Raw genomic sequence first — 27,876 nt, forward strand, 5'->3', positions numbered from 1 at the left:
CTGGAACATGAAAAGTGCCAGCCACATTTGTTGAATGCATTTCCCTTTTGCCTTTCCCAGTCCTGAGCTTAGGTATATTTCTGTCTTTGCTGTAAGAAACCACCCTTGGACATTGGGGCAGTGTTAAATCTCTGTATGGAAGAAAATCCCAGCAGTTAATATTGATAGAAAAGTTGCAAGGCAGATAGGTCTTGTATGGATTCACCCTTGTTCCCCTCCTACCAACTATAGCTTATGGGCCATGTGCTTTAAGAGGTGGCTCTCAGCCCAGAAAAACATTCTGAATCAGGCCTCAGATTGGCTGTGAGAGATGGAAATTAAAAGGAATGGAGGGAGGAATGTTTTCTTGGTGCTCCACAGGGTTAGTTCTAGAATGACTTCCCTATATGTTTTGTACTTTTGCTAAAGTCAATAGTTGCTTACCCCTCTCCCCAAGCCTTTGCTACAAGAAAAGTAGGTCAAGGGTGTAGACAAGGTTATGGACAGGAGATAGCTGAGTAGGCACAGAAGCCTTGGAGAAAGAACCAGCTACCGCTCTCCTCTCTGTAGGGAAAAATCAATGAAAAAAAAAAAGTCACTTTTAGAGCAACAGTCATGAGTTATTACTAGACCCTTTATCTTTTGTATCTGGTTTGTGTATACTCAGTCTCTGCATCCATGGGACCATGGAATGTGCTGGTCCCTGATATTGCCAACTTTAAATGATTGAGGTAATTTCCTATTGCTTATTGTGAGTAACAATCTAGCCAAAAATCTTAGCATCTCACTTTGTCTACAGGCTCCTTTTCTAATCAGGAGCTATCAGTCTCCCACACCTGTATTCAATGCATTCGGATAAGAGTTACGGAATTCTCTTTGCCCTCAGCCCCACTAATTCCATGGTAAGATGGGATGCTACTAAGAGAACCCCTTTACTGCTGGTCTAGTTCCAATTCCCCTAAGAGTTGAATGGAGAAACACATAGACTTAATAACATTGGCAGACTAGGAAGGGGAGAAGTTAGGTTTTAGGAAAAACACCAAGATGGTGGGGGGGCACGTTGGCCTTCAGTCAGTGGCAAGGTGCCATTATACATCCAATGGAAGTAATACATTGGCCAATTGGAAAGGAACCTAAGAAATACTGGTAGTGCAGAATGGGATATTACTATGTTATGGGCCAATGAGAAGGAAGACATTGTGTTTCACGGACCAATGGGGAGAACATTTCATACAAGACAACAGGTAGGCCAGCTCATATTTTCAGGTTAGGAAATCAATGGGGGTATTAGCGACACTAAATAACTCAAAACATCCACTGTCTAGGTACCTTGCCCTTCAACCCCCTACCCCATAAATGCCTTTGTGGTGTCTGAGGAGTGCAAGCTAAGGCCCTCTCAGATATACGACTCCCTAAAGGAAGACTGAGACCAGGGATGGTGCCATGGGGGAGCTGAAGGACCCGCCCACTTCCCTACCCCGGCCGAACCTGTAGTTCCCCTCCCGACCGCAGGGGGCACTGCAGGCCCCGGGGAGATTGGGGCGGAGCGCTGCGAGGGGCCAGGAGCTGCCACCCCGCTCCAGAGCGCGGGGGGCGCTGTGCGGGGCCCGGGCTGCGGCTCCGCTCCCGGCCACGGGGGGCGCTGCGCGGCGCCGGTGGTTGGTGGTGGCTGTTGGGGGGGTGGGGGGGAACGGCGGCCGCGGGTGGTGCGGAGGGAGGCCTTGCGGGCGGATCGGGTGCTTGGCGGCGGAGGTGGTGGGAGGCGGCAGGCGGGAGCGCGGGGATGGCGGACGCGGCGGCCTCCCCGGTGGGCAAGCGGCTGCTGCTTCTGTTCGCGGACACTGCGGCCTCAGCCTCGGCCTCGGTCCCCACGGCGGCGGCGGCGGCGGCGAGCGGAGATCCGGGGCCTGCGCTGCGCACTCGAGCCTGGCGGGCCGGCACGGTGCGGGCCATGAGCGGGGCGGTGCCCCAGGACCTAGCGGTGAGTGGCGGCCGAGTCGGGCACTCGAGGCCGGGGCTGCGGGGCCTGCGGGCGGCCTCCCCGGGGGCCTTTGTGAGGGGGCGGTGGGATGGGGGTGACCCATTTCCGTGCCCCCCAGATCTCCTTAGCGCCCCCCGCCGGCACCTCGGCACCCCGAGCTCTTGCCGGCATGGCTTCCGCGTCGGGGTGTGCGCCCCGGTTTCCCCCGGGGGGCGGCTAGGGCGCCAGGAGCTGCTGCTTGCAGCCGGCAGGCCCCGCCTCCTGGACGACCCTTTTCTCGGCGTTCCCCCCAACACGCCTTCGGAGCAGGCTCTCGAATCTTGAGCTCCCGGGAGCCTCAGAGTTCGAGCAGTGTTGCCACTGCCCTCTCGAAGACGCGGACCTGTGGTCCCCAGCCTCTCCCAGGAGACCTGCGCCCTGTTCCTTTTCTCCCAGAGCCCCGCGTGGGGCGGGAATGTGGGCAGCTGTGGGAGGCACGGAGGCTGCAGTTGGAGCTCTTCGGGGCTTTTTTATCTGGCAGTTACTTCCTCCTTGTCTGAGCTGGGCTCGGCCTGGCGGTCTCCAGAAAGGCCAGCTCTCGGCACTGTCTCAAGCTCTCCTCTCTTACGTTTCTGGGTGACAGGAGCTGCAGTTGTGGCTGTTTTTGATAAGTTTGAGATCTTTCTTAGTAGCCGAACGGGGCTGCTGGGTGGTGCTTTTTGCTCCTAGCTCAGCTACTCCCCCAACCTTGGGAGAGGTTTTGTTTTGAAACTTTGTGTTTGGGCTTGGCCCCTTTTGAATGCTTGCCTTGGTGTGTTTTGTGATTAAAGTTGTTCAGTCATACAACTTAACCAGCATTCGCGATCATGATGTGTTATTCTCGTTAATGTGGCGGCAAAATATAGTGTTTAAGTTTTGTCAAGCCACTTTATTTCCTCATTTTGTTAGGGGCCCTAGCTTCTCTGGTGAGATAAGGCTATGAAAAATGGTGTGTGTGCCGGTTGGGGGGCGTTCTTTTGGAATGTAATAGATCAAGCAGAAAGCAAATTTTCTTAATGAACTTGTTTCTGCAGATATAAACGAGAACGCAATTTGTGAGATTTGGAAGTAATGTTGTAGGTTTCTGATGTTCATTTTTCTTCCTATTTATCAACAGTGTTACATTGTCCTTTTTTACTAATATACAAGCTTTATGGATTTTTCTTTTTTCTTTTTGGCTTGTGGATGGCTTAGGCTTTGCTTCTGCTGCTTGAGTTCATTTGCTTTGATCTTTCTTCATGCTCTATAAGAAACGCTGCTAGGACGTTTATGAGGCCTCGGTGGCGCAAATTTGCAAAAAGGTAGAAAAAAGATAAGGGGATGGAATGATGATTAAGACTGGGATTTGGATCTCTAGTCCTCTGCACTTTCTTTAAAAGATGGCTGGGATGGGAAAAGAAGTGTCCATTTCAGATTCATTCTACCCCTTGGAGGCAAAACATACTTAAGATCCACTGTTATATGCATACTTTGACCTAAGGCCTAGTTTGCCCTAGCTATTCGTTGGGATTTATTTTCTGGTTTTTACAATGGTCGTCTCGTTTCCTCCATCAGATGAATTGCTAATGAGCTCTGCACCTGAAATGGCTCCCCAATCACTTTGTTGTTTGCTGTGCTCCCTAAGGGCAGAGGTTTTTGAAGCTCACTTCCTTGCTGGACACCCACTAAGCTAAATAAATAATTATACCACTGAGCCCATGGAACTGGGTTCTCAAACCAAGTAAAAAGTTGCAGTGATTCTTGGACATTAAAGCTAAGAACATTACAACTATGTTGAGGTCTTGCTTGGGGCTGTGTGAATATAGAGGCAAAGGCAGGTTTGTATTTTGGGAATACGTTTATGCTTGTCTTACATGTATATACAGTGACATAGATGAGAAAACAGCCAGACCAAAACTCAGAGCCTTTAGATTTTTTTTCACCAGCTTGCAAAATTGTTCAAGAATTGCTGTTTTGTTGAGGTTCTATTAATGACAATGACTAGTGTAGGATGAGAACGGGCCGTTTTGTTTTTCTTTCTCGTTAAAGAGATTTCCTTTGGACCGTGGGCATGTGGACCTTTCCAATTTGCACCACACACGGTAGTAAACACAACTGTCTTCCAATCAAAAGTGTTCTTCCCGTACTCTAGGGTGGAGTTTGCAAGCAGCTGGCCTGTGATTGGGCAGATTTTCATTCAGTTATGTTTAACATGTTTTCAGGCATGCTTGGTTTTGAGTAAAGCCTAGCAGGGCGCCCCCTTTTAAGGATGAGTAATTGAGGGTTGCATGAATGAGTTTCTGAAGTGATTGAAAACACACTTCTCAATTTTAGGCTCTACGAATATACTCTTTGTAAATACATTTTGATTCAGATATGCTATAAAATATAGTACTGATCCATTTAATGAAACTTTTTTTTTTGGAAAATAGTAACAAAGCCAAGTGCTACCTTAAGATGAAAGGTGAAAAAAAGGAGTCAGGATCCTGTTGATTGGAATTTTTGTTAATAAGGGTCTGATAGATGGACATCTTCACCAGCAAAGCTCTGCTGACAAATAACTACTCAGATTTAGTCAAGGCAGGACAACAGCCTTTCCCCTTTTTCTCATGGCATAGTAGTTTTATTTGTGTTTTAAAATGGCCTTTTATTTTTCTTTTAATTAGTTTATTGGGTTTTTATGCATTTATCTCTGGCTCTTCATTTCCTAATCTGATGTCCTCTTTGTGTTCCTAAATCATTATTGGCCCACGTAAGTTGCAGAGACCTTGGTCACATTTATGGGTATCATAGATAAAATAGACGCCCCAAAAAATGGATTTTTCCTTTTTTTTTTTTTTTTTGTAAAAGCAAAGCACGGAGTTTCGCTCTTGTTACCCAGGCTGGAGTGCAATGGCGCGATCTCGGCTCACCGCAACCTCCGCCTCCTGGATTCAGGCAATTCTCCTGCCTCAGCCTCCTGAGTAGCTGGGATTACAGGCACGCGCCACCATGCCCAGCTAATTTTTTGTGTTAGTAGAGACGGGGTTTCACCATGTTGACCAGGATGGTCTCGATCTCTTGACCTTGTGATCCACCCGCCTCCGCCTCCCAAAGTGCTGGGATTACAGGCTTGAGCCACCGCGCCCGGCCCACAAAGTTTTCTTTTTTAGCAAATGGTGTCATACTCCACAATGTTTGCACCCTGCCTTTTTATCGTTTGAGAGTATACCATGGGGATCAATACTTACAGATTTACTTATCATTTTTGGTAACTCCCTTATATTCCGTAGACTAAATAGATCTACCGTATTATTCAGTTATTCCTCCTGTTAATGGACATTCAGGTTATCTAAAGTTTTTTGGCAGTATAGATAATACTGTCATTAATCTACTTGTACACTTATTTTTATGTAATCCACGTTTTATTTCTGTAGTTTAGCAATTCAGGATTGAAATGTTTAGTTAAGAAGTATATGTAAGAAGCCGGGCGCGGTGGCTCATGCCTGTAATCCCAGCACTTTGGGAGGCTGAGGCGGGTGGATCACAAGGTCAGGAGTTCGAGACCAGCCTGGCCAGAATGTTGAAACCCCGTCTCTACTAAAAATACAAAAATTAGCTGGGCACAGTGGCACGCGCCTGTAATCCCAGCTACTCAGGAGGCTGAGGCAGGAGAATCGCTTGAACCTGGGAGGCGGAGGTTGCAGTGAGCCGAGATTGCGCCATTGCACTCCAGCCTGGGTGACACAGTGAGACTCTGTCTCAAGAAAAAAAAAGAAGTATATGTATTTTTTATCGTATTAGATAATGCCAGGTTATTTTTCAGTAGGAGTAGAACATTTCATACTCCCACCAACAGTAAAGTGCTTGTTTCTCTTTACCCTTGCCATGACTGGTATTATCAGTCTTTTTCATTTTTGCCAATCTGCTGGGTGAAAAACAGTGTCCAGCATTTTCATGACTATTTGTCTTTTTTTTCTGTGTGTACTGACTTTTTTATTTGTTGCTTATGGATCTCTTTTTCTCATTTGAGAAAAATAGGGGTTGTTTTATCACTCTCTGCAAGTTCTGTATGCATGGATATTAACTCCTTTACCTGTGTAATGGGTTGTATTTTCTTTCATTTGTCTCTTGACTTTTTTTGTTGCTGTTGTTGAGATGGAGTCTAGCTCTGTCGCCCAGGCTGGAGTGCAGTGGCTGGATCTGGGCTCACTGCAGCCTCCGCCTCCTGGGTTCAAGCGATTCTCCTGCCTCAGCCTCCTGATTAGCTAGGACTACAGGCGTGTGCCACCATGCCCAGCTAATTTTTTTTTTTTTTTTTTTTTTTTTTGAGACAGAGTTTCACTCTTGTTACCCTGGCGCGATCTCGGCTCACTGCAACCTCCGTCTCCTGGGTTCAGGCAATTCTTCTGCCTCAGCCTCCTGAGTAGCTGGGATTACAGGCATGCGCCACTATGCCCAGCTAATTTTTTGTATTTTTAGTAGAGACGGGGTTTCACCATGTTGACCAGGATAGTCTCGATCTCTTGACCTCGTGATCCACCCGCCTCGGCCTCCCAAAGTGCTGGGATTACAGGCGTGAGCCACCGTGCCCGGCCCAGCTAATTTTTTATAGTTTTAGTAGAGATAGGGTTTCACCATGTTAGCCAGGATGGTCTTGATCTCCTGACCTTGTCGTCTGCCCTTCTGGGCCTCAAAAAGTGTTGGGATTACAGCCCTGAATCACCGCCCGCCTAGCCTGTCTCTTGACTTTTTTTAATGGGTTGCTTTGCATACAGAAAAATAAGAATGTTATGTTATCAGAATTATCAGGCCTCTTTTTGTTTGTTTTGTTTTTGAGAGAGTCTTGTTCTGTGTCCCAGGCTGCAGTGCAGCCACATGATTACAGCTCTTTGCAACCTCTGCCTCCTGGGCTCAAGCGATCCTCCCAGGGACTACAGGTGTGCACCACCAGGCTGGCTAATTTTTGTATTTGTTGTAGAGATGGGGTTTCGCCATGTTGCCCAGGTTGGTCTGGAGCTCTTGGGCTCAAGCAATCTTCCTGCTTTGGCCTCCCAGTGTTGGGATTACAGGTGTGAACCACCATGCCCAGCCAACATGTTTATTTGTTTATTTTTACTTTTAGATCTTTGGTCTATCTGGAATTTATTTTTTATTTTTATGTATTTATTTTGAGATGGAGTCTCACTCTGTTGCCCAGGCTGGGATGCAGTGGTGTGATCTCAGCTCACTGCAACGTCTGCCTCCTAGGTTAAAGGAATTCTTCTGCCTCAGCCTCTCAAGTAGCTGGGGCTACAGGCGTGCACCACCATGCCTGGCTAATTTTCGTATTCCTATTAGAGATTGGGTTTCGCCATGTTGGCCAGGCTGGTCTTGAATTCCTGACCTCACGTGATCCACCCATCTCAGCCTCCCAAAGTGCTGGGATTACAGGCATGAGCCGCTGTGCCTGGCCTGGAATGGAATTTTTTTCTTTTTTGAGATGGGAGTTTCATTCTTGTGGTCCAGGCTGGAGTGCAATGGTGCAATCTCGGCTCACTGCAACTTCCGCCTCCTGGGTTCAAGCAATTCTCTTGCCTCAGCCTCCCAAATAGCTGGGATTACAGGTGCCCACCACGCCTGGCTAATTTTTGTATTTTTAGTAGAGACAGGGTTTCACCATGTTGGCCCGGCTGGTCTTGAACTCCTCATCTCACGTGATCTGCCCACTTCAGCGTCCCAAAGTGCTGAGATTACAGGCGTGAGCCACCATGCCTGGCAGGATTTTTTTTTTTTTTTTTTGATGGTTTTATTTGTCACCCAGGCTGGAGTACAGTGGTGCAATCATAGCTCACTGCAGCCTCAAATTTCTGCACTCAATTGGTCCTCCTGCCTCAGCTTCCTGAGTAGCTGGGACTATAGGTGCACAGCACCACTCAGCATTTTTTTTTTTTTTTGAGACAGAATCTCACTCTGTCACCCAGGCTGGAGTGCAGTGGTGTGGTCTTGGCTCACTGGAACCTCTGCCTCAAGAGTTCAAGTGATTCTCCTGCCTCAGTCTCCTGAATAGTTGTGATGACAGGTGCGTGCACCATGCCCAGCTAATTTTTGTATTTTTAGTAGAGACAGGATTTCGCCATGTTAGCCAGGCTAGTCTTAAACGCCTAACCTCAGTTGATCTGTCTGTCACGGCCTCCCAAAGTACTGGGATTACAGGTGAGCCTCCACACCCCACCTTTTTTTTTTTTTTTTTGGTAGAGACTGGGTCTTGCAATTTTTCCTAAGGTAGTTTCAAACTCCTGGCCTTAGGTGATCCTCCACCTCCCACCTCGGCCTCTCAAAGTGCTAGGATTACAGGCATGAGCCACTGCACTTGGCCTGAAATATTTTTGTAATTGGCAAGTGAAATTGGGGGACCTGATTTGTTTTCTGCTGAGTAACCAATTGTGGCAACACTAATTTTATTAGGTAAACCATCCTTTTCTTTCTGTATGGTACAATTAAATGGTGCTCTAAGTGTAGTATCACTTGATTTTGAATGTGTATCATAGTCATCTCATTTATCCAGAACTTAGCAGAGAAGTGAAAATCTGCCCTATTTTTTTTCTTCCTTAATCTTTCATCTCTATTTCAAGGAATGATGGAGTCTAAAATACTCCTTTCCTTTGATTAGAGATAATGTAATAATTGTAGCAACGTCTAGGCTAGCACTATGTTTTTTACTATTTGAGAGTCTTCCAGGAAGAGTGAAAGTGTATCTGCCTTCTTTTTTTATACCTCCCCACCCAACATTTCCTCTGTCAGGGTAGGGTAGGTAGACTCTAAAATATCTCTCTACTTTGTTTCTAAATAATGTAATAATTATAGTCAGGTCCAGGATAGTACCATATTTATCATATTTCCAGTGTATGATTTGTTATTCGCTACCTATGTTCAAACAGAATTTCAGCCCTAGTTGAAATGGGAGTTTATGGCTTTTAAAATGTTTGTGTCATTTTATTACTTATAATTCCAAAAGTTAAAACGCTGAGTGATATCTTGATATTTATGCTCTGTTTATTAATGTAAATAGAATATGTTTTTGTGAATCTGTGTATGGTATGGTGTAGAGAACTTTAAATAAAAATGAAATTGTACTTTTTTTTTTTTTTGAGACAGAGTTTTGCTCTTGTTACCCAGGCTGGAGTGCAATGGCGTGATCTCGGCTCACTGCAACCTCCGCCTTCTGGGCTCAGGCAATTCTCCTGCCTCAGCCTCCTGAGTAGCTGGGATTACAGGCACGCACCACCGTGCCCAGCTAATTTTTTGTATTTTTTAGTAGAGACGGGGTTTCACCATGTTGACCAGGATGGTCTCGATCTCTTGACCTCGTGATCCACCCGCCTCGGCCTCCCAAAGTGCTGGGATTACAGGCGTGAGCCACCGCGCCCGGCGAAATTGTACTTTTTCACTTTAAGAATATATACTGTTTAATTGTTAGCCTCTCTAAGCACACTCATCACCTTAACTCTCCCCTTACAGCAGCAGGTCTGTTTTTGAAACACTGAGCCATGGTTGAATTTTTCAGACACTCAAGCACTTTACATAGTTGAGTTGATTTTTTAAAAAAAGATTGTGTGTGTGAGAGAGAATTTTAATAGCTCTATTTATTTTTTCTTTTTCTTTTTTTGAGACAGAGTCTCACTTTGTCACCCAGGCTGGAGTGTAGTAGCACAATCTTGGCTCACTGCAACCTCCATCTCCCAGGTTCAAGCGATTCTCCTGCCTCAGCCTCCCGAGTAGCTGGGATTACACGCCCAGCTAATTTTTGTATTTTTAGTAGAGACAGGATTTCACCCTGTTGGCCTGGCTGGTCTCGAACTCCTGACCTCAAGTGATCTGCCTGGCTTGGCCTCCCAAAGTGCTGGGATTACAGCCATGAGCTACCATGCTCGGTCATTAATTTCCCATTTGATTCTAAGGGACTTGTTTCACTAACTTCCCACCTGCCAGGGGTTCATTCCCTTTTTTTATTACACACCTTCCTGGATCTCTTCTCCAACTTGTTCTAGTTTATTTGGTTCCCCCTCCACCAACAGACTCAAAATGGTGGGTAAGAAACATGACATTTTCCATTGTGATTTTCTCTACAACAGCTGGGGTGGGTAGGCTTTGCTTCCACAAGGCCTGGGGGACGCAACACCTGTTGTTGTTACTCAGTTTTCCACTGCCTTTGACGGGTTAGTGGTTTTTAAGCCTTTTCCACTGTACCATCTCTATTGCCCCTGAGGCGAAAGCATTGTCTTTTGCTCTTGATCTCTAGGTGGGTAAAACCTGCCTGATTAATAGTGACTCAGATAGTGTGACCTCTTTCAGTTTGCAAGAGCAGAAACTCCTTTTCGTGTGTGTGTGTGTGTGTGTGTGTGTGTGTGTGTGTGTTTCCTTTTTTCGTGACTTCAGAGGTAATCAGGCTCTAGGGGACTGATTCTCTCTAACCAAACTCTGGAGGCTGAATTGTAAATCTACATGCAAGGTTATTAATTTACAGTGGGAGATACACCTATCCAGAGATCTGCATAGAACCCCTTTCTGCTCTACGCTGGAGACCAAATTACAGATAAGAAAAGTCCTTGATGTGCAAAGAACTGGACAAGGGAAATTTGGTGTTGCTGAAAGGCTGTTTAAATCAAGCAGCCTTGATTTTGGTGATCCTCCACTTTCCTGGTATTTTCTGGCTTCGGTTGCTATGTTCCCTCTTTAACTTTTTCTTTTAATACTATCATCCATTGAAATCCTAAACAGAGAAAAGAAAGCCTGGCCATCCTTCAGGCCCATCCATTCTGGGAACTACAAACCCTATAAAGCCTTTCTGATTCCCCAGCATGTTGTTTTTACTCCTTGTTCCTTTAGCACTTGGGGATATTTATTATAGATAGTTTTTCTTGTTACAGATATGTGTAGCAAGATGTATAGCTTGTGAAGAAGTTCAGGAAACACCACCCCAAAATATGCTGCTTTGGACCTCAAACTGAAGGCATTTGGGGAACAGCTATTGGAGGGCTGTCTCTGAACTTCCTTCATCTACCTAAAGACACATCCTCCAAAAGGAACTCTAGGCCAAGTGCTGTGGCTCATGCCTGTAATCTCAGCACTTTGGGAGGCCAAGGCAGGTGGATCACTTGAGGCCAGGAGTTCGAGACCAGCCTGGCCAACAGGACGAAACCCTATCTCTGCTAAAAAATAGAAAAATTAGCCGGGTGTGGTGACACACGTAATCCCTGCTAGTGAGGCACAAGAATGGCTTGAACATGGGAGGCAGAGGTTGCAGTGAGCCAGGATCGCACCACTGCACTCCAGCCTGCAAAAAAAAAAAAGAGAGAAGGAACTCTTGTCATGAATACCTTCCCTGGTAAGCTCATCAACCAGGGAAGATTAATTTCTGTTATAGGAGATGAGACTGGAGGTCTACACCACATGCAGACGGACAACCTTAGCTGTCACCTGTTCTTCTGAGGGCCCATCGGTTTTTTTTTTCTTTCCCAAGAATCATTTACTAAGCTGGGTGCAGTGGTGTGTACCTACAGGGAGGATCACTTGAGCCCAGGAGTTGCACACACACACACACACACACACACACACACACACACAATCTTAAATAAATGAATAATGTATATGGTTTACTCTCCCCTAAGTTGCCTATAAGAAATATAGAAATATAATTATTTCTATGATTTTATACTATAATCATGTAAAAATTATTTCTATAATTTCTATAGAATAAGAAAGCTTCTCAGTCTTACTGGGTTCTTGGTATTTATTTTTCTTTCTTGTGATGCCCCCTATATGTAACAAATTTGTATACTTTTTCTTCTCTTAAACTGCTCACTGTCAGTTTATTTCAGTCACCTAACCCTCAGAAAGTAGAGGGAAATCTTCCTTCCTCCACACTTGCTTATCTACTGTGCTAGATTGTAAATTCATGGAGACCAGGAAATGTGAATTTTTCTATTTTTTCCTTTTCTATTCCCTGACCACTCTGTCTAAAAAAAGTAGAACATTTTGAAGCCCCTATTAGGCTGATGTTCACTTCTGATTTATTATGAAATTTCTACTTTGTCACCCTGTTATATTTATAATCTTTAAATTTTTTCTTTTACATATTTTTATGGATATGGACTCACTACTAATTTTTTCATCTTGATATTGGAGTCATCTTGATATTGGAACTCCAGTCCAGGATACACTGGCCTTTGGTTTTATGATTTGCATCTAAGTTGTTTTCTTAGATTTGAAGCATTTGGTGTTTTGTTTTTCTGATTCTGAAGTAAAGCATGCCTATTATACAAAATGTAGAAATTATTCTAATAATATTAAGAAGAAAAAACTACACCTTGTAGTCTTACAATCTGTTATAAAGTACTCATTATATTTTGATATGTAATCTAAGCTGTTTTTAGGATTTTTTTTAAGTATAGTTGAATTCATAGTGCATTTTTATTTTTATTTATTTTTTTCTTTTTGAGATGGAGTTTCACCCTTGTTGCCCAGGCTGGAGTGCAGTGGCATGATCTTGGCTCACTGCAACCTCCACCTCCTGGGTTCAAGTGATTCTCCTGCCTCAGCTTCCTGAGTAGCTGGGATTACGGAGTTTCTTTTTTTTTTTTTTAACGGAGTTTCTTTTCTTTTTTTTTTTTTGAGACGGAGTTTTGTTCTTGTTACCCAGGCTGGAGTGCAATGGTGCGATCTCGGCTCACCGCAACCTCCGCCTCCTGGGTTCAAGCAGTTCTCCTGCCTCAGCCTCCCGAGTAGCTGGGACTACAGGCGTGCACCACCATGCCCAGCTAATTTTTGTATTTTTTAGTAGAGACGGGGTTTCACCTTGTTGACCAGGATGGTCTCAATCTCTTGACCTCGTGATCCACCCGCCTCAGCCTCCCAAAGTGCTGGGATTATAGGCGTGAGCCACCACGCCTGGCTGAGACGGGGTTTCACCATGTTGGCCAGGTTGATCTTGAACTCCTGAACTCAGATGATCCACCTGCCTCGGTCTCCCAAAGTTCTGGGATTACAGGCGTGAGCCACCGTGCCCGGCCTCATACTGTAGTTTTAATTTTGAGTCATGCTTTTTCATTTAATGTGGCAGATATTTTCTGGGGTTTTTTTGTTGTTGTTGTTTGTTTTTTTGAGACAGAGTCTCACTCTGTCGCCCAGGCTGGAGTGCAGTGGCACGATCTTGGCTCACTGCAATTTCTGCCTCCTGACTTCAAGCCATTTTCCTCCCTCAGCCTCCTGAGTAGCTGGGGTTACAGGTGGTACACCACCATGCCCGGCTAATTTTTGTATTTTTAGTAGAGATGGTATTTTGCCACGTTGATCAAGCTGTTCTCAAACACCTGTCCATACGTGATCTGCCTACCTTGGCCTCCCAGAGTGCTGGGATTACAGGTGTAAGCCACCATGCCCAGTCTGTTATTTTTCTTTTTTACTAAAAATTCTTCATTTTATAGGTGATTTTAATTTTTTTCGTGCTTTTCTGTATTTTCCACAGGTAACTGATGTATTACTTGCACAACCCAAAAGAAAACAATAATGCTCTGCAAGGAATTTGAATGTAATTTTATGAATGTAAAGTTTTTTAGCTAAGTAATTTAGCTCTTCCCCTTTGTTGGCTATTAGTTGTTTCAGATTTTAGGCTTTATCTATAATGCCATGGTGAGCATTTTTGTGAATAAAACCTTTTTAGTGTTTAGGGGTTTTTTTTGTTTGTTTTTTTGAGACGGAGTCTTGCTCTTGTTGCCCCAGCTGAAAAGCAATGGCACAATCTCAGCTCACTGTAGCCTCAGCCTCCCAAGTAGCTGGGATTACAGGCTCGTGCCACCATGCCTGGCTAACTTTTGTATTTCTAGTAGAGACGGGTTTTGCCATATTGGCCAGGCTGCTCTTGAACTCCTGACCTTGTGATCCACCCACCCTGGCCTCCCAAGGTGCTGGGATTACAGGTGTGAGCTACGACACCCAGCCTGTTTAGGGTTTTTTATAATTATTATTATTATTCCTTTCTTTTTTTTTTTTTTTTTTCCCTGAGATGGAATTTCGCTCTTATTGCCCAGGCTGGAGTGCAGTGGCACAATCTCAGCTCATCACAACCTCCACCTCCCGGGTTCAAGCAATTCTCCTGTCTCAGCCTCCTGAGTAGCTGGGATTACAGGCATGCGCCACCACTCCCAGCTAATTTTGTATTTTTAGTAGAGACAGGGTTTCACCATGTTGGCCAGGCTGGTCTCCTGACCTCAGGTGATCCTCCCACCTCAGCATCGAAAAGTACTGGGATTACAGGCGTGGGCTACAGCACCTGGCCCTTTAGGGTTATTTACTAGGATTATGATCTAGAGTGGTATGATAGATATTGAGTATGTACATGTTTAAGATTCTTGATATGTATCAGTTTTTAAAAAGTCATCCCAATTTTTACTCTAACCTGAGTTTGCTAAAGGAGTAAGCATTTATCTGGAGCCCGTATTCTGCTACGCATTTTAAGTCTTTATTTCGTGTAATCCTACAGGCAATCCTTAGAGGTCTTTATTGTCCCTATTTATAGGCAAAGGAAGTGAGGCTCAAAGAGGCTAAAGTAACTTGCTCCAGGCTACACAGTTAAGAAATGGGAGAGGTGGGATGCAAATTCGCATCTTTGTGATTCCCCAGCCCCTGAAAGCACTGTAAGTGCTTGAGTTTTTATTCAGATTATTTCTGTTGTTCCCATGTACTTCACTAATTTATTCAGGATGTTAGAAAGTAGAAAAATTTGGGGATAATTGGTAGAAAGCTATCTCTTGAGAAAGAAACTGTAAAGAGAAAATTATTTTTTATTTGAAAACAGAGGTATTCTACTTATGCATTTTCCCCCACCTTGACAAGATATCCCACAGTTGTGTAAAAATTTTTTTAACAGAGTTCACATTTTGTTTGGAGTATAGGTAGGAAAGTTGGAAAATTTAGGAACCTTGGAAAGTTATCTTTGATTTCCTTTACGATCTCACAGTCATCACCATATCCTGTTTTTATCTCTAATTTCTCAAATATACTTTCCATTCATACAGTATTCTTATTGGCTTAGGTCTTTTAATTGGGTTATTCATGCTTTGTAATTGGTCTCCCTGCTTCTAGTTTCTTCCCTTCATAATTTATCTTCCAACCTGACCCCAAAGACAATTCTTTCCTTTAAAAAAAAAAATCATGAATACGTTTTTTTAGGCCAGGCACAGTGGCTTATGCTTGTAATCCCAGCACTTTGGGAGGCCAAGGCAGGCGGATCACTTGAGTTCAGGAGTTCGAGACCAGCCTGGCCAACATAGCGAAACCCTGTCTCTTAAAAATACAAAAATTAGCTGGGCATGGTGGTGCGTGCGTGTAATCCCAGCTACTTGGGAGGCTGAGGCACAAAATTGCTTGAACCTCAGAGGCGGAGATTGCTGTGAACCGAGATTGGGCCACTGCACTCCAGCCTGGGTGACTGAGTGATACTCTGTCTCAAATAAATAAATTCTTTAAAAAAAAAAAACACCAAACATTTACTGAAGAGGCTAAAAGACTGTTCACTCTCTCATCCCAACCCTCTCACTCACAATCCCCTCCCCCCAAATAATCTGCAACTTGCTTTTTTCCCTCAGTGATCTTTCCACATTAGGTTATTAGATAGTCTCATTTTTTTAAATTCCTTTTATTCCATAGAATAAGTTGTATTTTAGTTCTTTACCTGAGTATAAAATGCTTTATAATTTCTGTTTTGATTTCCTATTTAAACTTTATTATTTCTGTTTTGATTTTCTATTTAGGGTGTGTTGAGAACTAACCCCCTTTCTTTCTTTTTTTTTCCTTTTTCTTTCCTTTTTTTTTTTTTTTGAGATGGAGTCTCACTGTTGTTCAGGCTAGAGTGCGGTGGCTTGATCATAGTTCACTGTAGCTCTGACTTTCTGGGCTCAAGCAGTCCTCCTACCTCAGACTCCCAAGTAGCTGAGACTTATAGGTGTACACCCACTATGCCCAGCTAATTTTTTAGTTTTGTAAAGACAAGGTATCACTATGTTACCAACAATGGTCTTGAACTCCTAGGCTCAAGTGATCCTCTCACCTCAGCCTCCCAAAGTGTTGGGATTACAGGCATCAGCCACTGTGCCTGACTCCCATTATTTTTCTGAAACATATTTTACCAGGTCTCCCCACCACCTTTAAAACTGTCAGTGCCTCCTTCAAGGCCTAAAAAGGCAACATAAACTCAGATAGGTCTTGGGAGGAACCAGACTTGTGAGAAACAGCTGGGTGACAGATCAAAACGTATAGTGGGGAGAGTGCATATGCTGCCTAAAGATATTCAAATGCACATTACAAACAAACAAACACTCCTGGCCAAACAACATCTTTGTCAACAGGTTTCAATTTTTCAACCAGGCAGAGCTTTTCTGTTGTTGTCGAGATGGAGTCTCGCTCTGTCACTCAGGCTGGAGTGCAGTGGGGTGATCTCAACTCACCGCAACTTGTGCCACCATGCCAGGTAATTTTTGTATTTTTAGTAGAGATGGGGTTTCACCATGTTGGCCAGGCTGGTCTTGAACTCCTGACTTCATGATCCACCTGCCTTGGCCTCCCAAAGTGCTGCTTTTCACAGCTTACTTACTGTCCTCTTCCTGCTACTCCCAAAACACTTGATCTTTCACTTTTCTCTGCCTTTGCACCCACTGGAAAGCCTTTCCTTCTTTTTTCTGCCAGAAGGATGCAGCTTGTCCTTTAAGACCCAGGATGTATACTACTACCTCTTCTGTGAAACTGTTCTGGTTTCCCAAGGCATATGGCTTGTTTAACCTAACATAGCCTATTCAAATCTTTATTATTCCCCTGATTACTTTGCACTGTAATAATTTCTGTACCTCTCTGTTGGGGTCATCTAGGGTGTGAGTCCCTACTATCAAGTTGCTACCTCATTTACCTTGATATTCTTGGCCCTGGCAAGTGCTTCACATAAGGTCTGACTGCGCCTTGGACCGCATGGCATCCCTCATGAACCGCACAGTGACCCCCTTGAACCGCACGTACACCTCTGGAGGGCCTTCCAGAATTAGAAAACCTGAAGTAGCTTGAAGGAAGAACGATCAACCCCTGTGCCGCCTAACTAACCTGAGACATTATTGTTTCTTATTCCAGCTTCAATTGAGAAGGCCATTGGACTTTGTAACTGACCTTGGCCCAACCTCCTAACTCCACACCCTATGACCCCCTCCCAGCTTGCAAAAAACCGCCAACTTTAACTTCCGTAACTTTCCACTGTTCATCCCAAACGTATAAAACCCAACTCCTATCCCATCCCACTTCGCTGACGCCCTTTTCGGCCTCAGCCTCCTTGCACCCAGGTGAATAATAGGCCACATTGCTTACACAAAGCCTGTTTGGAGATCTCTTTATTCAGAGTGCCAGTTTTAACACTTAGAAGAGGCATTCTGTTTTTGTTTTGTTGAGAGAGTGAATAAATGAATAATATTAATTACAGTAAGAATGGCCTTGAGGACAGCCAGAATCCAAACTGATGATTACATGACAAACAAGAAGCCCCATATCACTTAGATTACTACCGTCTGATTTTGTCAAACTTATGGTAATTTATTTGATTTTTTTTTTTTTTTTTTTGAGACCGAGTTTGAAAAAAAAACTTGTTGCCCAGGCTGGAATACAATGGCATGACTTCGGCTCATGGCAACCTCCGCCTCCTGGCTTCAAGCGATTCTTCTGCCTCGCCTCCTGAGTAACAGAGATTACTTGCATGCACCACCACTCCCAGCTAATTTTTTGTATTTTTAGTAGGGACAGGGTTTCTCCATGTTGGTTAGGCTGGTCTTGAACTGCTGACCTCGCGATCCGCCCGCCTTGGCCTCCCAAAATGCTGGGATTACAGGTGTGAGCCACCGCACTCGGCTTTATTTGATTTTTAAAGAACTTTTTTAGGCTGGCCTTGGTGGCCTATGCCTGTAATTGAAGCACTTTGGGAGGCCGAGGCAGGCAGATCACAAGGTCAGTTGATTGAGACCATCCTGGCCAACACGGTGAAACCCTGTCTCTACGAACATTAAAAAAAAAAATTAGCTGGGCGTGGTGGTGCGCACTTGTAGTTCCACCTACTTAGGAGGCTGAGGCAGGAGAATCGCTTGAAGCCAGGAGGCAGAGGTTGCAGTGAGCTGGCAGATTAGACCTATACATCATGGCACCTAGCAATCAGTTACTTTGGAGTCTCAACCTCTGGTTTTCTGAGGATACCTGGTAGAGTACTGTTTCACTTAGGATCAGATCCAACCTGTGCATTGAACGTTCCAGGCTGCTTTTCATGGTTTGCAAGGTCTTGTCTGTCCTCCAGCCATTATCTCCTGACATCAGTACATATTTGTAATGGCAGCACTTCTTTTCTCTGGTTCAAAATCAAAGTCTTTTTTTAATTCTCCCGTACTCCTACATCCAGCCAGTCATCAAGCTTTGTGATAGGGACAGGGCTCTTGTATTCTCACAAGCACAAAGTCAATTCCTTCCTCATGTTACTACCCCCAACTCTGGGTCATGTAAGAACACTCACTACTGCCCCACTGTATACACACACACAAACCTTTTAATGATAGTTGCATATACACACCCACACTTCCTTTTGGCAGCTAGATGAAGCCCTAATCTTTTATCCAAGTATTCAAGGTCTTCCACATGTACTCTTAGCCTTTTTTGCCTCATTTACCACTGCTTCCTCCCCAAGTGTGTTAAATAGTTCCTGGCCATCATAGAACTTAACTGGGGCTTTTGTTGTCCTCACCCTCTATCAGTTCCTCTGCACATCTGAACTGATCTTATGCCTCTGAATACCCACCATACTTTATTTTACCCTATTTCTATTTATCCTGTGACATGTTACTGCCCCAATAGTGCTTTACAGTGGACCAAAGTGCTTTCGAATCTGTTTATTTAATTTTCACAACCAATCCATGAGGTAAGAAAGGTGTGTCATATCACAAAAGAGGAAACTAAGGTTTGAGGAGAGAAAAGTAAGTTGTCCAAGTTTTTTTTTTTTTAGATGGAGTTTCGCTCTTGTTGCGCAGCAGGGAGTGCGATGGTGCGATATCAGCGCACTGCAACCTCTGCCTCCTGGGTTCAAGCGATTCTCTTGCCTCAACCTCTCGAGTATCTGGGATTACAGGCATGTGCTACCACACCCAGCTAATTTTGTATTTTTTTTTTCTTTTTCTTTTTCTTTGCTTTGGTCTTAGGACTCTTTAGTAGCCCTCAGCTAATTTTGTGTTTTTAGTAGAGATGGGGGTTTTTCCTTGTTGGTCAGGCTGGTCTTGAACTCGTGACCTCAGGTGATCCACCTGCCTCGGTCTCCCAAAGTTCTGGGATTACAGGCATGAGCCACCACCCCCAGCCGAAGTTTTGTAAGAGAGTAGAACTGAGACACTTAATTCAGGCCTCCTGGAACATGAGCTCCAAGCCTTGTACATTATGCTGCCTTTCTTGGTGCCTGAGTCTGCACTTAAATGTGAGTTTGAATATATCTCTCTCTCTTTCCAGTTGCAAGTTACTTGAAGGCAGGGACTGTCTTATTCCCCTACAACATATATGTATCTATGAATGAGCCTATTTATATGTTAAATATGGTGCAGTTCAGTGTTCTGTCCTGCTTTTTTCTTTGTAAAAATCATTCTTCTCTTTTCTGAGCCTTGCATCCTCATCTTGTTTGTTTGTTTGTTTGTTTTGAGACAGAGTCTTGCTCTGTCGCCCAGGCTAGAGTGCAGTGGCGCAATCTCGGCTCATTGCAACCTCTGCTTTCTAGGTTCAAGCAGTTCTCCTGCCCCAGCCTCCCGAGTAGCTGAGACTACAGGTGCCCGCCACCACGTCCAGCTAATTTTTGTATTTTAAGTAGAGACAGAGTTTCACCATGTTGACCAGGCTGGTCTTGCACATCTGACCTTGTGATCTGCCTGCCTCGGCCTCTCAAAGTGCTGGGATTACAGGCCTGAGCCACCACACCCGGCCTCATCTACATCTTTTTATTAAGTAGAAATGAAGCTTACTTGGAGTATTATAGATAATAAAGCTAGACTTTGATAATGAATTTAACTTCTGTGATAACTTTTCAGCAATGCACTTCAGTTCACAAGTATTTGTTGCCTGTGAAGAGATTAAGCTAAATGGTAGGCTACTGAGCTATGGTTCTATACTTTTCAAGTATAAATTTCCTGAAATTTCATATTATAATTCTTATGTTGGTTACATGAGAACATATATACCAATAAAAGCTATTATGAATTCAGTAATATTTTTCTTAAAATTTTTTTCACTGTGGTAAAATACACATAACAATTTTAATGAATGTGATTTTTTTTTTTTTTTTTTTTTTTGAGACAGAGCCTTGCTTCAGACTGGAGTGCAGTGGCATGATCTCGGCTCACTGCAACCTCTGTCTCCCAGGTTCAAGCAATTCTCCTGCCTCAGCTTCCTGAGTAGCTGGGACTATAGCCGCAAGCCACCACACCTGGCTAATTTTTGTATTTTTAGTAGAGATGGCGTTTCACCATGTTGACCAGGCTGGTCTTGAACTCCTGACCTCAGGTGATCCATGGTGCCTGGCCTGAATTTGATATTTATTAATTACATATGTCACACAGGCCAGGCGCAGTGGCTCATGCCTTGTAATCCCAGCACTTTGGGAGGCCAAGGCGGGTGGATCAGCTGAAGCCAGGAACTCGAGACCAGCCTGGCCAACATGGCAAAATCCCATCTCTACAAAAAATGCAAAAATTAGCTGGGTGTGGTGGTGCACACCTATAGTCCCAACCATTCGGGAGTCTGTGGCAGGAGAATCGCTTGAACCCAGAAGGCGGAGGTTGCAGTGATCCAAGATCGTTGCAGTGATCCAAGATCGTGCCAGTGTGTTTCCCAAAAGCCAACAGAAATCCTTTGTTGATTGAGGGGACATAAATAAATACTCCGGCCGTTTTGTGACCAGCTATATATTAGGCTCTGGGCATATCTGTTATAAATAGTGATAATCTATATGCATATGTAGCTTTTTTAATTTTTATTTTTAGTTGGAGTCTCACTCTGTCACCCAGGCTGGAGTGCAGTGCTGCCATCTCGGCTTACTGCAACCTCTGCCTCCTGGGTTGAAGCAATTCTCTGCCTCAGCCTCCCGAGGAGCTTGGATTACAGGCAACTGCCACCACGCCTGGCTAATTTTTGTATTTTTAGTAGAGACAGGGTTTTACCATCTTGGCCAGACTGGTCTTGAACTCCTGACCCCGTGATCCACCCGCCTCGCTCTCCCAAAATGTGAGCCCCTGCACCCGGCCGCATATGTAGCTTTTGGTGCTGTGTTGACTCATGTTCAGAAGTCAGAATTTATATAGAAAGCCAAAGCTGGGGCCAGGAAGGGTAGCTTACACCTGTAATTCCAGCACTTTGTGAGGCCAAGGCGGGAAGATCGCTTGAGTCCAGGAGTTCGAGACCAGCTTGAGCAACATAGTGAGACCCTGTCTCTACAAATAATCAAAAATTAGGGGGACAAGGTGTGCATCTGTAGTCTCAGCTACCCAGGAGGCTGAAGCAGGAGAATTGCTTGAGCCCAGGAAGTCGACACTGTAGTGAGCTATGATTGTGCCACAACACTTAGCTTGGGCAACAAAGTGAGATCCTGTTTTTAAAAAAAATCGTCAAATCTAAGCATAATATTTATTAGAAAAATGTAGCTTCATTTTGATGTGATATCCTTTCATAACTATACAAATACAGTATCTACTTAAGTATATCCCAAGAAGTGGAATATCTGTTCAGGGAAGAAACAAAGCATTGCTATGACTACAGCTAGTCTCGACCAGCAGATGTGAGCTTACTGCTGACAGTTGAATTTAAGAATTCACATGCAGAGCTGGGTGTGGTGGCTCACGCCTGTAATCCCAACACTTTGGGAGGCCCAGATGGAAGGATCACGTGAGCCTAGGAGTTCAAGACTGGCCTGGTTAACATAGCAAGACCCTATCTCTACCAAAATAATTAATCTTTATGTAATTTTAAATTTATAAAAGGATGGGCATAGTGGCTCATGCCTGTAATCCTGCCGAGGTGGGCAGATCTCTTGTTCAGGAGTTCAGCGTCATCCTGGGCAACATAGTGTAACTGTGTCTCTACAAAAAATACAAAAATTAGCTGGACGTGGTGGCACATGCCGGTAGTCCCAGCTACTTGGGAGGCTGAGAGGCAGGAGGATCATTTGAGCCTGGTATACGGAGGTTGCAGTGAGCTATCACACCATTTCACTCAAGCTTGTTGACCGAGTGAGACCCTGTCTCAATCAATCAATCAGTAGAATCCACACACAGGAGTGGGAGAGCAATGTTTTTCAGCATTTATCTTTTTGAATTTTTGCTGTATACATACATCACCTATTCAAAAAATGAAAGTTCATAGTCATTTCAATAGAAGTATTAAAAATTTCTTCCTATTGGATTATGAGCTCTTTGAGACCAAGAAGTGTACCAGATTCCTCTCTGTATTCCTGAACCTAGCATAGTACCTTATATATGGTAAGCCCTCAGCTAGTATGTGTAGATATATATTCGAAACTAAGAGTTGCAAATTTCAGTAGAGACATGACTAAAAATTACTGAATGACTGTGGATAGTTCATGCCTCCTTAACTCTGTCCCTCATTTTCAGAATGGGACTGAGACCAGCTTCCTAGCTCTGATGATCAGTTTTTATTGATATCCATTAGAAGAACTTAAACACAATTTAGAATTATTCCTAGTCAGTTGTTCAGAACAATGGAGTTTATGTGCATGTATGTATAAGTATAGTGTGAGATTTTTCCAAGTGTGACTTCCAAACTGCTTTTTATTTCTTTTTGTAGATCTTTGTAGAATTTGATGGCTGTAACTGGAAGCAACACTCCTGGGTAAAAGTTCATGCTGAAGAAGTTATTGTGCTTCTGCTGGAAGGATCTCTTGTATGGGCACCCCGTGAGGACCCAGTCCTTCTCCAGGGCACTCGAGTCTCCATTGGACAATGGCCAGCCCTGGTGAGTGGCTTTCACTGGGTGGGAACATATCTGAGCTTTACTCCTATAATATAACTATGTGTTAGGGACAGAGTGTGTGTAAGAGCTACATAGTTTGTCCTTAACTAATTTATTTATTCTGAAGTTACTAATGCAAAAATTAGGAGCAGTCTTTTCTCCTTTGTCCTCCAAAATGTTTTATATTAGATGACATTTGATATGAAATAATTTTTTTTGGCTGGACACGGTGGTTCACGCCTTGTAATCCTAGCACTTTGGGAGGCTGAGGTGGGAAGATCACTTAAGCTCAGGAGTTTGAGACCATCCTGGGCAACATGGCAAAACCTCATCTCTATAAAAAATACAAAAATTAGCCAGGTCTGGTGGCACATGTCTGTGGTCCCAGCTTGTGGGGCTGAGGTGGAAGGATGGCTTGAGCCCAGGAGATCAAGTCTATGGTAAGCCATGATTGTGCCACTGCATCCAGCCTGGGTAACATAGTGAGACCCTGTCACAAAAACAACAACAAAAAGAATTTTTTCACCTTTAATCTTAAAGCAAGCTTTTGAAATATTATTTGTAACCTTTAAAGTTTTTTTTCAATTATGGAGTAAAACAAAATAGCATTATAAAATTTATTTTGTTTTATTATTTTATATTTTTGAGACAGGTTCTGGCTCTGTCACCCAGGCTGGAATGCAGTGGTGCAGTCACAGCTCACTGCAACCTCTGACCCCCAGACAAGACATCCTCGGCCGGGTACAGTGGCTCACGCCTGTAATCCCAGCACTTTGGGAGACCGAGGAGGGCGAATCACGAGGTCAAGAGATCGAGACCATCCTGGCCAACATGGTGAAACCCCGTCTCTACTAAAAAATACAAAAATTAGCTGGGCGTGGTGGCACATGCCTGTAGTCCCAGCTACTCGGGAGGCTGAGGCAGGAGAATTGCTTGAACCCGGGAAGCGGAGATTGCAGTGAGCCGAGATTGTGCCACTGCACTCTAGCCTGGCGCCTGGCAACAGAGCAAGACTCTGTCTCAAAAAAAAAAAGACATCCTCACACCTCAGCCTTCCGAGTAGCTGGGACTACAGGCCCACAGCACTGCCCCCAGTCTAATTTTTGTATTTTTTTTGTAGAGATGGTTGCTTACCATGTTGCCTAGGCTGGTCTTGAACTCCTGGGCTCAAGCAGTCCACCTGCCTCAGCCTCCTAAAGTGCTAGGATTATAGGCATGCGCCACTGTGCCCAGCTGTGTGTTATAAAATTTAATTGTGAAAGTATCCATTTGTTTCTGTCTGTCCTGTTAGCAAAGTATAGGCATAAATGGTAACTTCTAAAAAATCCTAATTATCATGTGGCTAACCAAATTAAATAAATAATATTCAAAACAAATATTTTTTATCTATTGGTAGTATATATCATCATTTACTAAACTTTATTTTTTGTTTTTTTTTGTTTTTTTGAGACGGAGTCTCGCCCTGTCGCCCAGGCTGGAGTACAGTGGCGCGATCTTGGCTTACTGCAATCTCTGACTCCTTGGTTCAAGCGATTCTCCTGCCTCAGCCTCCCGAGTAGCTGGGATTACAAGCACACGCCACCATGCCCTGCTAATTTTTGTGTATTTAGTAGAGACAGGGTTTCACCATGTTGGCCAGGCTGTTCTCGAACTCCTGACCTCAGGTGAGCCACTGCGCCCAGCCCTTTCATTTGTTTTTAAGGCTACTTTCCAGTTGAACTTTTAGGAGAAGCTCTTTTGTAAGTGGATATGGGGTCTCTGCTTGATTTTTTTTTATAAAAAGGCTATTTATTTATGAAATGGTAATATGAATTAACCATGCATATTTATACTGTTAATTATTTTATAAATTTCACAGATTTCAAGAGTTCTAGAGATGATAACAGTATAACTGTTTATTCTGGGAATTTATTATAATTTAGCTTCCTTGAAGCCTGACAAAATTAGCCAGATCCCAAGGCAGAATTAGGAGAATTTCTGATTCCTCTTGTCCTTTTTAGCCAAGAAGAATATTGAGCTGACTTTCTGCATTAGTTAGCTTCCCATGACTATTTGAGGGGCAGATGCTAGGTTGGGAATGTTTCCAAGGACTTTGCTTCAGCTTATCTATATTTACTGGGATGAAAGATGTAATAATTCTTTCTCTGAAGTTAGAGATTTGTTTGAATTGCTATTTTTCTTTATTCCCAAGTTCTTTTTTTTTTAATTCCCAAGTTCTAATCAATTTCTTTTTATTGTACTTCACAGACTTTTACTCCCCTAGTAGATAAACTGGGTTTGGGTTCTGTGGTTCCAGTGGAATATCTTCTGGATCGAGAGCTTCGGTTCCTGTCAGATACCAGTGGGTTGCATCTGTTTCAGGTATTTAACATTTGCTCTAGTCTTGAGCCTATTATTTCTCTCATTGCTAATTTCTTTGTTGATATAAATATAGGTGTTTCCCCTTTTCTTTTACTGGGTGGGAACATATTAGCATTTCTTTTATTACTTCCTCCCATAAATATGCTGTGCCTTTTTTATTTTTTATTTTATTTGTTTGAGACAGAGTTTTGTTCTTGTTGCCCAGGCTGGAGTGCAATGCCGGGACCTCGGCTCACTGAAACCTCTGCCTCCTGGATTCAAGCAGTTCTCCTGCCTCAGCCTCCCAAGTAGCTGGGATTACAGGCATGTGCCACCACACCCAGATAATTTTTGTATTTTTAGTAGAGACAGGGTTTCACCATGTTGGTCAGGGTAGTCTCGAACACCTGACTTCAGGTGATCCACTCACCTCGGCCTCCCAAAGTGCTGGGATTACAGGCGTGAGCCACCGTTCCTAGCCTTTTTCCTCCACCTCCTGGTTTCAAGTGATTCTTGTGCCTCAGTCTTCTAACTAGCTGGGATCAAGGGCGCATGCCACCACACCTGGGTAATTTTTGTAGTCTTAGTAGAGACGGGGTTTCGCTGTGTTGCCCAGACTGTTCTCAAACTGCTGGCCTCAAGTGACCTGCCTGCCTTGCTTTCCCAAAGTGCTGGGATTATAGGCATAAGCTATCATACCCAACCTCTCTGTGCATTTTAAGGGATTTTTTTTGCTCCCTTGAAAAGTACTTTTGGTGGCTGAGGCTTCTTCTACATAGCCCTACCCCACCCTAAAACCACCCAAGACTTAAGACCACAATTCTTAGTCCCTTCAGAAGAGGTGGCTTCTCTGAGGTGGCTGTTTCTGTAACTTGAGTCCAAGGGGCCCTATACATTATTGACATCCAGGAGTTTGGACTGGTTCCAAGCAGCATGAAGTATTGTAGTTACAAGAAAAGGGACAAGTTAAAGTTGAAACAAATCAGCATCTGAGTTATAGTTTTAGAATTTAGGAAAATATATTTATTTCTCACTGGTAAGGGTTACTGTCTGCAGGAAAAAATGAGACACCTAAGTGTTTTATACTCTCTTATTGAGACAGACAAGAGCAGTTATTTCCTAAACTGTGTTCTGTGAGATATTAATGATGACTTCTTTTTTGATATGTCTTCCCCCACTCATTAGGCCTCATTTCCTCTCAGTAACCTTGCTTTATTCATATTTATAATCCTAGTGCTTTATGAGATAGCACTTAGTAAATGTTGGATAAATACTGAAAAAAGCAAGAAGATTTACAAGGAATAAAATGTTTTGTGGTCAAATAAGTATGAGAAACACTGGCCTAAATAAGTTTCTTTCCTGTATGACTTCTCAGAGCCTTTAATATGCTATTGTATGTAGAAAGATATATAATATTTCCTAATCCTAATTGATCCTAGCATCCTTAATTTTTGCAGAAATCTCATGAGACTAGAGTTCTTCTCTTTTTTTGTTGTTCAAGAGACAGGGTCTCGCTCTGTCACCGAGGTGGGAATGCAGTGGTGCAGCCATAGCTCATTGCAGCCTCAAACTCCTGGGCTCAAGCAATCCTCCTGTCTTGGCCTCCCAAAGTACTGAGATTACAGGCATGACCACCACACCTAGCCTGAAACTAAAGTTCTATAGATATTGTTTGGCAAACGTTGATATACAGCTCCTTAGGGTATGATTTTTCTCAGCTGATTAGATGTTTGCTATTCATTTTAACATTCAGTTGTTTTCTTTTATCTTTACCAGATGGGAACAGATAGCCAAAACCAGATTCTTTTGGAACATACTGCACTGAGAGAAACAGTTAATGCTTTGATCAGTGACCAAAAGCTACAAGAGATATTCAGCCGAGGTAAGAACAGATAGTCTTCTGTCCCTGAACTCTGATTCAGGTGAATGATCTCTGTTGAGTGGGTTACCGTGTAACCTTGAACATTGGTACTTATTTTCTTTTTGTGGGTAGAGTCAGATGCCACATGAAGGATTTTAAAAATAATAATAATAAAAATAAATAAAGAATATCTACAGTTAGCTGGATCTGTAGAATAGAAATCTCATTCTCTTTCCATCGCTTGTCTTATGGAGGTATCTGTAACTCAGATGAGACTGTGTTATTCTGTCTAAGGTTCATCCATCCCCTTAAAGATGCTCTTAGAGCAAAAACAGGATCTCATTCAGACCAGTGTTTCCTCTTCATTCTGCATTTCTTGATATACAGTTTTATCGTGAGTTGAGTTTTAGTTTTTTTATTTCTTAAGTATTACTGTGTATTAGACAGTGTTAAGGCATTGGGGATATAGTAATGAATTAGAAAATCTTTGCTTCTGTTGAACTTACAGTCTGCAAGTTTCTCAAGCTCTAAAGACTTAACACCAACAAATCACAACTTAGAGTGCAGAGTATAAAATAATGTGTCCACAGACTCATTGACATTAAAAGCATGTTATTTTTAAGAATAAAAAGAATTATTAACTTTCAAGTTTAGGTGCAAGTTTTGCCCAAGAGTCTACACAAAAGGTATT

The 27,876-nt window shown here is 43.4% G+C and overlaps 1 protein-coding gene across 2 annotated transcripts in view; it reads left to right on the forward strand.

Annotated features, from left to right (window-relative positions):
* Nucleotides 1-1,762: 1,762 nt before the first annotated feature.
* The window catches only part of KDM3B (lysine demethylase 3B), a 78,907-nt gene continuing 52,793 nt past the window's right edge, over nucleotides 1,763-27,876 (forward strand). For both annotated transcript variants that reach the window (XM_012476590.3, XM_064366362.1), the window contains exons 1-4: nucleotides 1,763-1,960; nucleotides 22,820-22,987; nucleotides 25,232-25,345; nucleotides 27,101-27,206. In XM_012476590.3, coding sequence (XP_012332013.2) covers nucleotides 1,763-1,960; nucleotides 22,820-22,987; nucleotides 25,232-25,345; nucleotides 27,101-27,206 — 586 coding nt within the window. The remainder of the gene's footprint in view (nucleotides 1,961-22,819; nucleotides 22,988-25,231; nucleotides 25,346-27,100; nucleotides 27,207-27,876) is intronic.

Source organism: Aotus nancymaae, unplaced genomic scaffold, assembly GCF_030222135.1.
Source record: "Aotus nancymaae isolate 86718 unplaced genomic scaffold, 86718_ANA_hifiasm-v0.15.2.pri h1tg000064l_1, whole genome shotgun sequence".
In the NCBI taxonomy this organism is placed as follows: domain Eukaryota; kingdom Metazoa; phylum Chordata; class Mammalia; order Primates; family Aotidae; genus Aotus; species Aotus nancymaae.